The 15,515-nt window shown below is 39.2% G+C and overlaps 1 protein-coding gene across 1 annotated transcript; it reads right to left on the reverse strand.

Moving 5' to 3' along the window:
- Positions 1–13,805: 13,805 nt before the first annotated feature.
- Positions 13,806–15,077, reverse strand: LOC136454522 (uncharacterized). The gene is made up of 2 exons (XM_066454915.1): positions 14,803–15,077; positions 13,806–14,364 (listed from the first exon to the last, which is right to left on the reverse strand). Exons 1-2 carry the CDS (start codon positions 15,075–15,077, stop codon positions 13,806–13,808), a joined length of 834 nt encoding a protein of 277 aa, XP_066311012.1.
- Positions 15,078–15,515: the final 438 nt, after the last annotated feature.

Here is a 15,515-nt window from a genome sequence, read left to right on the forward strand (position 1 = left end):
AGTGATGTATCACTTTAATTATCGTTGCATATATGAATAAACTGATCCTGGCATACATGTGATGTATATTCGGTTTTGTTCGTAAAACCGGGTGTGACATATACACGTGGGTAGCTAAAATATTGAGAAAAAACATGAGAGTTGACGAATAAACTGGCAATAGGAATTGAACAAAGTCTACTTCAGAGACATAAAAGAGAACTGGGACACAATTTTGAAGTACTAAGCAAAACATATCATGCTATTGATTTCCACTAATAGCAGGAATAGTACAGGACCATTCAATCACATCACATAGGAAGGGAGAGATGCAAAACATCACATATCGATTTATCAAATCATAGAGAGGGAGAGATTCAACACATCATAGAGATAGAGGGGGAAGACTCAACACATCATTGATTCATCCACACATCACCTCTCCGCGTCCGCCGCATATGTCGAGGAGCTTCGCCTGCGCCCTTGCGCCTGTCATGCGCCACTGGGGAGGTCACCTGCGCCCCTCACGTGCCGTTGGGGAGGTCGCCCCCCACCCCCGAGTGTCACCCACGCCGAAGTTAGGCAACGGGAGGAGGAGAGAGAGGAGGATAGCGCGTTGGGGAGGACATGGAGACTGGCCGCAAGGGGAGTGAGAGGTGAAATGTCAACTGCGGGATTTAAACGCATTGAAACAAAATTTTAACACCCTGTTCGTTGGTTGGTTTTAGCCAGGCTTATTCAACCAGCCAACAGTGTTTTTCTCTCACAACAAATCAGCACTAGTCAGCCTAAACCAGCCCAGAAACCAACTAGCGAACACGACGTTAGTCTAAGAGCAGGAAGAGCAGGAACACCCGACAATGATAGGCTTTTCGCGTACAAACTGACAGTTATATCCCTATGCTATCAATTTTAAATTATCTAGCCGTGACAGGTCGGTAGGAATGGTATGTTCTGTAGTAGACCTCATTTCCAGCACATAATTGTAAGCAACGGCTACAAACCAAAATAGGCAGCAAGTAAATGCGGAGATAAAAAGAAGAGAATAAAACAAAGCAGACTACACATAATCATCCTCCAGCCTCCACCTCGAGGTCATCGGAGCAGTCATCCGAGATTATTCTCCCGCAGCACACACGCAGTGAGCAGCCGCTGATCCCGTGAGTTGTGAAACTTTTTCTTAGCGGTAGTTAGCATGCCCCTTGAAATAATGTGTATGGAACATTTTTTTTTGAGCACACATAATTTAAAGAGTGTATGGAACATAGAGGCAGTATTTTTAATAAATTTATTTTAGAAGATTGATTTGCTATTTCTGGTATTCATAAGTACAGACCCTATAAATTGGATGTGCAGATGTGCTAGTTCCATCCATTGAACTTCCTGTTCCCTTGCCGCGTGGACACGAAAGCCGTCATTGATGACTGGTTTATAGTTGCTGCTACAAAGGCTACAATGAATAATGATTCAAGTGAGATGGACCAGCCCAGATACAACACAACACTAACGAAAGCGCATCGCTTCAACTTGTGTTGCCTCGAATCAATCACCATTTGTGACACTCTCTTACTCCCCAGTTTGTGTATGGAACAAATTTTCTTTGGGCACATGATTTAAATAGTGTATTGGACATAGAGGTAGTATTTGATAAGTTCACTTTAGAAGATTGATTTGCTAGTTCTGGTGATATAGAACTAGACCCTGTATATTGCATCTTCTAGCTAGTACTATCTATTGAACTTCCCCATCCCTTCATTCTATGCTGCAGGGACTGGAAAAGCTGTCATGGATGATTGGATGGCTGCTACGATGGCTACAATGGATAGTGATTCAGGATGGTTCTCTTCCTAAAATTTACTCTTTATTCCATTAAATATTTAGACAAATGCATAGAGTATTAAATATAGACTAAAAAATAATTAATTGTACAGTTTACGACTAATTTACGAGACGAATCTTTTAAGCCTAATTAGTCTATGATTTGATAATATGATGCTATAGTAACACATGTGCTAATGATGGATTAATTAGGCTTAATAAATTCGTCGTGGATTACTGACGGATTATGTAATTTGTTTTTTTTATTAGTATCCGAACACCCTATGCGACACCTTCATGTGACACCCCAAAACTTTAAACCCTGGATTTAAACAAGACCTCAAGTGAGCGTTAATGTGGTATATCTTAGTACTTGTCTACTTGATCATTACCTTCTTCATCCATCATCAGCTCAGCTAAATGAAATTATTCTGTAGATAAACCTCTGGATATATCGAATACATTTACTGCAGAAGACGAAAGAGGACTTGCTACTCCACCTATAAATGTTAGAATACTCTATCTTTTGAGCCAGGCTACTACAATGCAAAATGTCTCCCAGGTGCTAGCATATAATACATCATGTTCCTTTAAAATAGTGTTGACACTCGAGCTAAGGTCACAGATGGCATTGTTGAATGTCTAGGGTCTAATTGAGAAGGTGATGGGGAGGGTCTAACGTCGGAGATCCTATTGAATTCAGAGTAAACCCATACCCAATGGTCGCCCTTCGTTTAGCGTTTAGGCTATTTATACGGTGTTTAAACGAAGTTAAACGGTCTAAACGGTTTTGTATTTTAAAAAAAATACATATAATTATATATGTGTATGTAAAAAATCAAGTATTCTAGCATTTATACATATTTATTCGAGTAAAAATCAATTATTTTGGTATGTATATATATTTATGCATGTGAAAAGAACCAAATATAGATATATATGCATGTAACATATCAAGTGTACACATTTATAAATATAATAAACTTAAGTATACAAATTTATCCATATAAAACTAAACTATATTTACCTCGCGTTCACCTAAATAGTCGTTTAAACAACTATTTAGTCCGTTTAATACAGTTTATCTTCGTTCCGTTTAGGCCGTTTAGACCGTTTTTCCATTTTTTGACCGTTTAAACGGTCAACCATTTAATTTTCGTTTACCCCTAAACAAAACAGTTTACCACCGTTTACCGTTTAGTGGCCGTTTAGGCGAACACTGCCCGTACCTTGTGGTGACCAGATTAACGGTTTCCATTGGTTCTTTAGGCTTCCCAGGGATTCTTCCTTTCTCAAAAGATGGAATTACAACTGCTAATTGAGCTAACTAGGTTTCTAACATCTTATTAAAGCTAAGTTGGTTCTTTATAGCGGAGGAGAAATCTTCCCGTTTAGCATGAATATTTTCAAGCATCTTGTCACTGGCATACAACTTCTTATTAATATTACCATTTATTTTAAATTTGACCAAAGACAAGATCTTTAAAAGAGGATTGATTATTATTATAGCCATTGAAATGGTTGCCTCCTTGATTGTTATTGGAGCGATGATTCCATCCTTGATTCTGTTGAGAACGATGCCCATTACTGTTATTACCGAAGTTGACATCTTCATGGGTTTCGGGACATGCATCTCTTGAATGTCCAATGTCACCACAGGCCTTGCATGTTATGTTGGTGTCCAAGGCTTGCACAACTTCTTGGCGCTCATCCGCTCACGGTCTTCTACCGTACTCACTGTGCTGCCGCTAAGTTGTTTTGCAGGTACCTAAAGGATATTGGTGGCCATGTCATCTTGTCGATGCCGACAAAGTGGGTGAATGACGGGAGCCATTCAAGCTATGGTGGTGATGCCAATGGGCAAGCCAAATTCGTATCATAGGGCTCTCAACATAGGAAATACATGATAGGATAGCCTTCCGGTTCTCACTACACATAGGTTAGTATATGCCTTCATTAATGTTGTACAATTAATTTGTTAACTTGACAAGACTTGTAATACTTATTTTTGCTGATTTATATAATCTTTTGTTGAGATGTGATCTTGGTATGATATACAACTGGGACCCTGTGTCTTGATGTAGTGGAGATGTGGACGACATCTCCCTGAGTTCACCAAGGTTGATTTTTTTAAATCTGGTCGGTCAAGTGGATGACACTTGGTTTAGGTAAATTAATGCGGCAGATCCCTACACCAAACAACACATATGAGTAGTTAAACGAAATGCATTCAATGACCTCTACGCATCTATGGTATTTGATCATCCGTCCGAGGTATGAATAATAATTTTTATTTTTTGCCACTCATTAAAACTCTCATTTAGCATTTTACCACTTTACACTTCCTAACACACAAAACATATTCTAGTTGTTACATTGTACCCCTTAAAAGAATTCATTCTCAAATTCTGCTGCTTCTATAATTGAAACCAATAGAATGGTAAACTACATATAACTGCATAAACCTCATCAATGTCGAAGAGTTCACGGGATACTCCTTACCCATCCTCATGCTCCTAAGTCGCTTCACGTTCAGACTATTTGTCCATAGAGCTCTCACATATTTGATAATCCTTCTCCTCAGAACACGCTCCAATGTTTCTTAGATACGCACTGGGTGACACTCGACAATTAAGTCCTGCTCCACACGAATCAGCTCTAAGTCGATCTTATGCTCTGGATCCCGCAAATACTTTCTCAGCATAGAAGCATGGAATACATTTATGAATCCCCTTCATAGACTTAGGGAACTACAAGCAGTAAGCCAAGTTGCCGACCTAGACTATGGTATCTAAAGGTCTAATGTACCTCGGGCTAAGCTTCCCATTAGTACCAAACTGCACAATGCCTTTAGTAGGCGATACTCCAAGAAGAGCCTAATCACCCACTACAAACTTGAGGTCTTTCCTTCTATGATCCACATAGCTCTTCTGGCAGCTCTTAGCGGCCAACATATTCTGACGTATCTCCCACACCTTCTTAGCTCTCTATTGAATCTAGTCTGGACTAACTAAAGGCCTCTCTCCCAATGTTTTCCAACAAAGAGATGAGATACATCTTCTACCATATAAAGCCTCATATGATGACATCTTTTATACTAGCTTGATAGCTGTTATTATAAGCAAACTCAGCCAAAGCTAGATGATCCTCCCAACTACCCTTCTAAGAAAGGACATAAGCACGTAGCATGTCCTCTAAAGTCTGGATAGTACACTTGGACTGACCATCGGTCTGAGAGTGAAATGCAACACTCATGTCAAGCCCTGTTCCCAAAGCGCTATGCAAACTCCTCCAAAAATTAGAAACAAATTTAGAGTCACAATTCGAAAAGGTAGACTTTGGCATACCATGCAACCTTACAACCTCCTTGATATACAAGGGAACCAAGTCTATAGCAGAACTAGTGGTTTCATTAGAATGAAGTGTGCCGACTTAGTGAGTCAATCAACCACCACCCATATAGCATTCCTACCCTGAGGAGGCAAGGAGAACAAGGTAAACGAACCACAAAATCCATAGTAATATGCACCCACTTCCATTCTAAAATCTCTAAAGGCTTCAATAAACCTGTATGCCTCTTATGCTCAACATTCACCTGCTAGCACACACCACAAGTTGCAACATACTTGGCGATATCAACCTTCATTCTCTTCCACCAGAAGCTCTGGTTAAGATCTCTGTACATATTGGTCTCACCAACAGTGTATGGAGTCCGATGACCTTCTCATAGGGTTCCATCTTTACATTTGATTTCTGAGGCACACAAAGGCATCCTCTAAAATAGACCACATCATTCTCATCAATACTAAACTCTTGTGGTTTTCTATTCACTATCATCTTAATACAAACCTCGTGGATTAAATGATCATGTTGTTGTCCCCCCACACCCTCTCAAGAAGGGATGGCCGAATGAGCAACTAGGTCTCCTCTCTAGAAGTGCCTGCATAGCATAAGGAGACACCCATACAATCCAAATCTGCAATCAAGGGCATTGCCACTTTAAGAACCCTAGTTCTACTAAGAGTATCTGCCACAACATTTGCCTTCCCTGGATGGTATTGAATGGTGAGATCATAATCCTTTATCAACTCAAGCCATCTAACCTGTCTCAAATCCAACTCCCTCTAAGTGAAAACAATAATTTGGACCTCGTGTGGCCTGATTGGCAAGTTTGAGCATTTAGATCTATAGATTTGGAGTTAGGGACCTAGATGACACTACCGTGCAAGTTTAGGTACCTTGTGTAATCCATTTAACATGTTTGGAGACCTCAATATGAAATGTTGGAAGTTTGGAACCTAGATGACACTGCCGTGCAAGTTTGGGTGTTAGACTAAACATGTCTAATCCACGTCAGTGCTGAGTCATGATGCCAAGTCAGCGTATGGAGCAGGTCAAAACTTGTTTGGACCTGTGTTGGTGCCTCAAACAAGTTTAGGGACCTAGAAATTAAAAAATGGAAATTTGGGACCTAGATGACACCGCCTTCCAAGTTTAGGGACCGCTAGTGTGTTTTACTCTAAGATATAGATAGATAAAGGTAGAGCAACTAGTCCATCGGTGTCCACACAAAATGAAATTCAAAGAAGCTGGTTGCGGGAAGTAGCAGGTTTGAACCAAGCTAGCGTTAAAATGGTTCTGATTGCTTACGGCATGCTTGAAAGTAGCTCAGGTGCTTACTTAGAATGATTAGCTAAGTAACTAAAAATAACTGCGAAAAACTTTGAACATAAGGATGCACCATTAGTAATGCTTCCTGCAAATGCAATAAACCAGCAAGCCAAATAAGCCTAGCATATCCTTGGAGTCTTTTATTTTTCTCCTGTCGGGTAAGTCTTGCTGAGTACACTTGAGTAGTTAGGGTTTTATTCCCCCTATTGCAGGTGACAGATGGATACTAGAGCTGACTCTTGTGTGTGGAAACCTTCTGGTGAGCTCAGAGAGGATTCCTTTCACGCTACGATCGTAGTGTTTGCTTATAATCCTTTTAAAGGTTTTATTAGAAAAGATGTAACATCTGCTAGCATATTTTGTAAATAAATGGCCACTATGTTAATGCTTCACCATGTTAGTATATTAATCTTTGTTTCTACAGTAACTCTGATCATATGTTTATTTTCCGCTGCAAAATAAAACTTGTGAACCTAGAATGTATAAACTTGTTTACATGTAAAATGTTTAATTTCCACTATTGCATTCAACTTGTTTAAGTACTCTAATAAAGTGATGTAAGAAATGGCTAAGAATGTTGTAATTTTTATCCTCTCATTTATGATCCTAAGGAAAAAATGTGGAGTTTCGAGTTCTCCCTTGGGTTGTGCTCGACGGAACGATATGATTTAGTGCACTCTCTTGGGTACTTAGTGTCTAATGAAAGACAAGTACTCTTGGGAGGGCATTAGATTAGGCAGTTCTGCCATATGCGGTCACATAGAGTAGGCTTCTAATCATAGACCAATACATCTTTTGATCCACCATGTTGCCACTAGCATCACTATCCAAGCTTCTATTTGTCCCCATTGGTGTATTAATAGCTTTGCTTTCATCCATGCCAAATTTCTTGAGCATGTCTTTGATGTACTTGCCTTGACTCACAAATATGCCATTCTTCATTTGCTTGATTTGAAGACCAAGAAAGTAACTAAGCTCTCCAATCATGGACATCTCAAATTCACTTGCCATCATCTTTCCAAACTCCTCACAAAAATCTTGATTGGTTGATCCAAATATGATATCATCAACATAGATTTGCAACACAAATAAGTCATTTCCTAGCTTCTTGGTGAAGAGAGTGGTGTCAACCTTTCCTATCTTAAATCTCTTAGAGTAGGAAATCCCTCAATCTTTCATACCATACTCTTGGTGCTTGCTTCAAGCCATACAAATCATTTCTCAACTTGTAAACATGGTTGGGCTTCTTCTCATCTTCAAAACTAGGAGGTTGCTCAATATACACAAGCTCATTGATGTACTGTAGCACCTGGTTTTAAGGACAAAACCAGATACACACCATATGTGAGCCCAGGAAGTTAAATCTCACATATAGCTACAAATAAGGGTAATATCAATAGACAATGCTTAAATACATAACATATTAGTATAAAGAATATAATCTCAGAGTATAGACAGTGGAAGGACAACTTCGATCTTCAGGCGAAGACTTCAAATCCAAAGGAACAACTGACTGGTTGATCACAAGCCTAATTCCTCTAAACTCTAGCAATCTGGTACCCATCCAGGATTTTTATCCAAATATGTGAAAAATAAAGCAAGCGTAAGTACATGTCGTACTTAACAAATATAACATGGGGTTTATGAGGCTCAAAAGGCTGACACTGGTTTAATTACGATTAGCTTTTAATGAGTCATGATTTTAGCAATTGAGTAGCAACAAGTTTATCACAAGCCCATATAAACACATGATCAGGTAAACATGAATAAATGAATAGCATAAACAGTAATCATTAGTGATCATCTTTATCATTAGTATCATCAGTGTTCATAATCTATTCCATAAATGTTCCAAGGCCGCTCATGACTGTGAGCATGACTGATATACCAGTTTTACACTCTACAAAGGTTGTACACTTTCACTGTGAGTCATGATTTACCCTTTCGCTCGAGGTGATCAATCTCTTGACCCACTACCAAGGAAGGTCGACAGGGTTCACTATGAAGCCTTTCAAAGGTTCGTCTAATAAGTTAGGGCCATTAGATTCACTCAGCAAATAGATGTAGGAACCCCCCTTCTTGATGGCACAATGACACACAGCCTATACACAAGGGGACAAAGGCTATCCTATACCCAATTCGGCAAGCCATTCTTACGCTAATAAAGGTAACCTCTAACAAGCTAGAAAATGTCCTCATACTAAGCTAAAGCCAGAGCCATATAGCCCTCACAGTTGTACTGTAAGTCCTAGATGATCACTTACAGATAAGTCCTTAGGGAGAGAAATCTAGAGCACCATAAAAACAACCCAATGCTCTACCCCCCTTGTTCCATGTTGCTAAAAAGCATCTTTTAGTGTTTATTACATATTACAATAGTCAAGTTACAAGATTATGGCTTTAGTTGAGTACTAGCATCATACTACCCAATGCAATAACCTATAGGTAACAAGGCACAAGGTAACAAAACACTAGGAAATCCTTAGTGACAGTCAAGGTAGACACATGCAGTATGAATTAAATGATTAAAGGTGTATAGAAAAACAAGGATGATTCCATGCTACACTTGCCTTAAACTTAGATCCTTCTTTAAGTCCAAAACTTCAAAGATCTGCTTCTTGATTCACCATGCCTAACTCACCGACTGAACATGATCATAAAGCACCACACAAGCATCCATGCAATCATACATGAAGCAAATAATAGATCTAAATTAGAACAATACACCAAACATAAAATCAAGATGAAAAGTTTGTGAAACGAATCTACGTCTCGCTACGGACACAGACGTGAAGAGCACACTAATCGGAGCTACGGTGAAAAAGACACATCTACCGATAGATTTGCTTTATACATGAAAAAGAAAACTATAGGCTTTATTTAAATTCATATTTATAATATATTTCATAAATATTATAAATTGAATTAAGTCAAATTTAGATTTGAATTATAAAACTACAGTAAAACAAATCATATTTTATTTATAAAATCCAGTTGCATAATTGTTTATCAAGATATGATTTAATCCATGAAATTTAAGAGATAGTGACATGGTAAACACTATTACTAATGCATAATTTATGTTGTTACGAATCCAACGCAACTTGAATGAGTTTAAACGGAGTTAAAACGTAGAAGATATGAATTGAACAAGATTTTTTTAATAAAATAATAGATTAAATCTAACCTCAAATTTTAAAAGTTGAAAACATACAAAACAGTAGTATTAACATGTAGATTATGAAATTATGAACCTAACGCAAGTTGAATGGATCAAATCAGAGTTAAAATGGAGAAGTTATGGCTAAAATAAAATCAATGGCAAATATGTAAATAAGTGAAAATGTATTTTGGATCTAAACCGAAGAAACTACGCTTTCTAAAGAAGAAAATAGAATCTGTGATTGCACCTTGGACCGTGGGTTCTATAACTGAAAAAGGGAGGGGCTCTTTAGCAATTGTGCCTGCGAACCGGTACCTTCTAATCTAGGATGTTGATCGCGAATCAGATAGCTGTGATTGGTCAGGGAAGATGAGGTCACCGGCGGCTGCATCCAGACGGCGACACCATGGCCGGACCTCACCGACGGTGTCAGCTTCGATGTTCCCAGTCACCACAGGGCACGGGAGGACTACAGGGAGCAAAATAAGCTCGAGGCGAGCTCGATGGAGGGCTCAGAGGAAGCTACGACGATACTGTGGCGACCTTAGGCGCGGTTAGGTGGCTTGAAGCTCGCGGCGGCGCGGCTTAGGGCATAGGTGGCTCGGCAAAGGTGGCTACGGCGCTGGAGGGTGGAGTAGGGAGGCGGCATGGCTCGACGGCTATTTATGAGCCAGGCAGCCTTAGGGCGCAAGCTACGGGGGGAGGCATAGTGGAGAAGGACACGGTAATGGAGAAGGAGTCCATACCGGTTACGAGCTAGAAGATAGAACTGACAGGGCAGGCCCGGGCTGTCATCTTCAGAGGAAGAGGACAAGGGAAGTGGCGGCGGCCGTACTGGGCCAATGTGCGAGAGAAAAGAGCGGGTCTCTGCTGGGCCAAGAGGGAAGGAAGGGAGCTGGGCCGGGCGCCAGGGGAGAAAGGAGAGAGCACGCTGGGTCGGCTCGGGAAGGAGCAAGCTGGGCCGCGCAAAAGAGCAGGCCAAGCCAGAGTGGAAGAGCGGGAAACATCGCAGAAAAGAATGGGCCGCCTGGAGTAGAACTGGGCCACGGCCAAAACCGTGGAAGGAGAGGAAGAATATAGAAAATTTTTTCTATTTTCTTTTCCTATTTCAAAACCACATTCAAATATGAACCAAATCAAATTTGAACACGGTTTAAAATACATTTTTCAATTCAAATAAAAATGAGCAAATTTTATTAAGTTTTCCAAAAATAAATTTTACAACTTTTAAAATGCATTTATTTCCTAATTTTCTTTTACTTCGAAGCCATCTTTAATTTCATTTGCAAAATAAATTTAAACCATTTTGAATTTTCAATCAAAATCACTCAACCAAATAAATCAAATGCAAGGGCATGTATGCTCAAACATGTTGCTATCTTATGATGAATTTTAATTTAATGAAAATTTTTGTTTTCCTATATTTCATGTGCACAAAAATTCAGAAATAAATCCTTTTAAACTTATTTTTAAAAGAGGCAAATTTTAGGGTGTTACATGTACCCATTGGGAAATGCACTCTTCACATCCATTTGGTACAACTTGATGTCATGAGCACAAGCATAGGCTAACAAGATCCTAATTACTTCCAATCTTGCACCCAGGGCATATGTCTCTCCAAAGTTAAGACCTTCAACTTGAGTGTAACCTTGAGCCACTAATCTTGCTTTGTTTCTTACAACTATCCCATCTTGATCTTGCTTGTTTCGAAAGACCCATTTTCTTCCAATCACATTATGATCCTTAGGCTTCTCAAGTAACTCCCATACTTGATTTTTTGTAAAGTTGTTTAGCTGTTCATGCATAGTATTTACCCAATCAACATCCTTCAAAGCTTTATCTATCTTCTTTGGTTCAATGGATGAGACAAATAAGAAGTATTCACAAAATAATGACAATCTTAATCTTGTTTGTACACCTCTAGAGGTATCACCAATTATAGAGTCCAATGGATGATCTCTTGCAACATTGGTTGGTTTGGAGCACTTGCACTTGATTGCTTGCATTTGATTTATCACTTGGTTGAGATGATGAACTAGCCACTTGTTGTTGATCTTGCACTTTGTCATCACTAGCACTTGCTTGATTTTGATCTTAAGAACCACTAGCTTGCACATTTGAGTTAGAAAGAACTTGATTCTTGTCATCTTCAACATCAATCACCTCTCTAGGCCTTATATCATCAATATCCATGTTCTTCATTGCATTGACCAATTGAGTGCCTCTTACATCATCTAGATTCTCAGCTTCCTCTTGTGAACTATTTGTTTCATCAAATTCTACATCATGAATCTCCTCAAGAGTATCACTAGCCAAATTCTAAACTCTATAAGCCTTGCTAGTAGTTGAGTAACCAAGCAAGAAACATTCATCACATTTCTTCTCAAACTTGCTCAATCTTGTGCCTTTCTTCAATATATAGCATTTGCAACCAAAAATCCAAAAGTATGCAATATTGGGATTTTTTCCATTCAAGAGCTCATAAGGTGTCTTTTCCATTATGGGGTGACAATAGAGTCGGTTGCTATAGTAGCAAGCCATGTTGATTGCTTTGGCCCAAAATGAATGACTCACATTGTACTCACTCAACATTGATCTTGCCATATCAATCAAGGTTCTATTCTTCCTCTCAACTAGGTCATTTGATTGTGGAGTGTACTTGGCCGAGAATTGATGCCTAACCCTAAACTCATCACACAAATTATCAACTCTTGTATTCTTGAATTCACTTCCATTGTCACTTTTTACTTTCTTGATGGTTGTTTCAAACTCATTGAGAATTCTCTTGATGAAAGTTTTGAAGGTTGCAAACACACCACTCTTGTCAACAAGAAAGAACACCCATGTATATCTAGTGAAATCATCCACAATCACAAATCCATATTTATTTCTACCAATGCTAGTATAAGTGGTTGGTCCAAACAAATCCATAAGCAACAACTCAAATGCCTTAGATGTACTTATTATGCTCTTCTTAGGGTGTGTGTTTCCAACTTGCTTTCTAGCTTGACATGCACTACAAAGCTTATCCATCTCAAATGTGACATCTTTCAAGCCTTTGACTATATTATGCTTAATTAACTTATTCAATTGTTTCATTCCAACATGACCAAGCCTTCTATGCCATAATCAACCCATGCTAGACTTAGTGAGCAAACATGTTGACAATTTAGCTTCTCTAGCATTGAAATCAACCAAGTATATATTTTCATATCTAAAACCTTTGAATATCAAGTTAGAGCCATCTACACTTATGATCTCTACATCATCAATTCAAAATATGCACTTGAAACCAAGATCACACAATTGAGCTACCGACAATAGGCTAAAGTTCAAGCTCTCTAATAGTAGCACATTAGAAATGCTCAAGTCATTGGATATTGCAATCTTACCAAGCCCTTTGACCTTGTCTTTGCTATTGTCACCAAATATGATACTATCAATCCCATTGCTATCATTCTCATTGATTGAGTTGAACATTCTTGAATCACCAGTCATGTGTTGTGTGCACCCACTATCAAGCACATAATGCCTTCCTCTGGCTTTATAATTGACCTACAAAAGAAGATCAATTCTTTTTAGGTACCCAAACTTGCTTGGGTCCTTGAAGGTTAGTTACCAAGGTCTTTGGTACCCAAATGGCCTTCTTCTTTGGGCCCATAATTGGTGTACCAATGAACTTAGCCTTCACACCATTGGCACTTTGAACAAGTATGTAACAAGAATCAAATCTAATTGAGGATACATTAAGTTGCTTGTTTTTGTTAGTCTTGCAATATTGCTCTATATGCCCAACTTACTTGTATCTATTGCAAAACCGACCATTATCCTTCACAAAGCTAGCTTTAGGAGTGATAAAGGCCACTTTACCTTTCTTGGGGGTATAGCCTAATCCCTCCTTGTTGAGAGAGAACCTTTGGCTACTCAAGCATTTTAGCATGCGGGCATCTCCACCATAGGCATTGCTTAAGACACGAGTGAGCTCATTCACCTCCTTCTTGAGGGTCTCATTTTCCACCATTAGTGAGGCATCACAAGTGAAACCATCACTCAAAGGTGAAGTAGTGGTGGTGGTGCTACAAGAAGGGTTAGTAGGAGCAACAACAATGGGTTTATAAAAAGATTCATCAATAATATCATATGTTAGTCCTACATCATATGTCACAATCACTTGCTACTTCTTGGCTCCCTCCTTAACTTTCTCGAGGAGAGAGGAGTGAACTCTTTCATGCTTAGTGTGAGCATTGCCAAGCTCCTCATGGTCTTCCCTTAGACTCTCATGAGAAGCATTGAACTCATCAAATGATCGTTTGAGAGCTTTGAGCTCTTTCCGCAATTCTTTGCACTCCTTTCTCTTCATCTCAAGACACGTGTGGGCATTCTCCAACATGTCCATGAGAGCCTCCTTGGAGTCCTCCTCCTCATCATCATCATCACTCCTACAATCATCACTTTCACAAGCATCATCATGACTATCATCATATTTTACCTTGGTGGGCTTTTCCATGAGGCAAGTTGATAAAGTATCAAAGATGGAAGGCTTGTTGTTGATGGCTATGCTTGCAAGTGCTTTCTTCTTGGATTTCTTGTCATCATCACTTGAGTCATCATCCTTTGAAGAAGCATCACTATCCCATGTAACCACATAGCTGCCACCTTTCTTTTTCTTTTGGAAGGTCATCTTTTTCTCCTTCTTCTTCTTTTGCTTCTTCGTCTCATCCTCATCATTGTCACTATTATAGGGACAATCCGCCGCAATATGGTCTAGGCTCTTGCAATTATAGCATCTTCTCATATATTCTTTGCTCTTGTTGTTGTCTCTTCTCTTTCTTGCACCATAGCTCTTCTTCTTTATGAATTTTCCAAACTTGCGCACAAAGAGAGTCATGGCCTCATCATCAATGTCACTAGCATCTTCATCATCACTTGATTCTTACTTCTTTGACTTGCCCTTGTTCTTGGATGATGAGCTAGCCTTGAATGCTACACTCTTCTTTTTCTTGTCTTCATCTTCCTTCTTCTCATCCTTGTCAACCCCCTCCCTTACCATATGGTATGTCTCTTGTGTCATGACATCACCTAGTATTTGGTTGGGGGTGAGTTGCTTCAATCCTCCTCTAATGATGATCAATCTCAATGTCTTAAATCTAGGAGGTAAGCACATCAAGAACCAATGAGAGACATCATTATTGATCTTCTCTTCCAAAGCCTTCAAGTCATTGACAATTACTTGCAATCTATGGAACATCTCTAGAATGCTCTCGTCATCCTTCATCTTGAAGCTTGTCAACTTGTCCTTGAGGATATATAGCTTGGCATTTTCCACCACCGGTGTGCACTCATAGGTCTCCTCTAATCTCTTCCACACTTCACTAGCTTTCTCACAATCCTTGATTTGCTCAAACACCTTAGAATCAATGGCATTGTAGATAGTGTTGAGAGCCATTGTATTGCATTACTTGTTGGCCTTGTCATTGTTGGTGAGATTGTCCGAGTCAAGAATCACATAGTCACTCTCGGTCACATCCCGCACTTGGTCATTGATTGAACCAAGATACATCTTCATCTTTCTCTTCCAATAATCATAGCATGTGCTATCAAAGAACAGTGGTTTGCCCCCACATAGTTGAACACAATTTGAGCCATAATTTGACACTGAGGTTGTTAAGCCTTCAATCAAATGGTGACCATGGCTCTGATACCACTTGAAAGATCCTAATATGGCTAGAGGGGGATGAATAGCCTATTTAAAAATCTACAAGATTACTAGAGCATTTTGATTAGTATGACAAATAATGAAATGTAAACTTGCTCTAGCTCTACAAGAGTTGCAAGGCACCTATCCAACAATTCTAGTTACTATAATCACTAGGCACACAATTTG

The sequence above is a fragment of the Miscanthus floridulus genome, chromosome 5 (genome assembly GCF_019320115.1).
Source record: "Miscanthus floridulus cultivar M001 chromosome 5, ASM1932011v1, whole genome shotgun sequence".
Lineage (NCBI taxonomy): Eukaryota > Viridiplantae > Streptophyta > Magnoliopsida > Poales > Poaceae > Miscanthus > Miscanthus floridulus.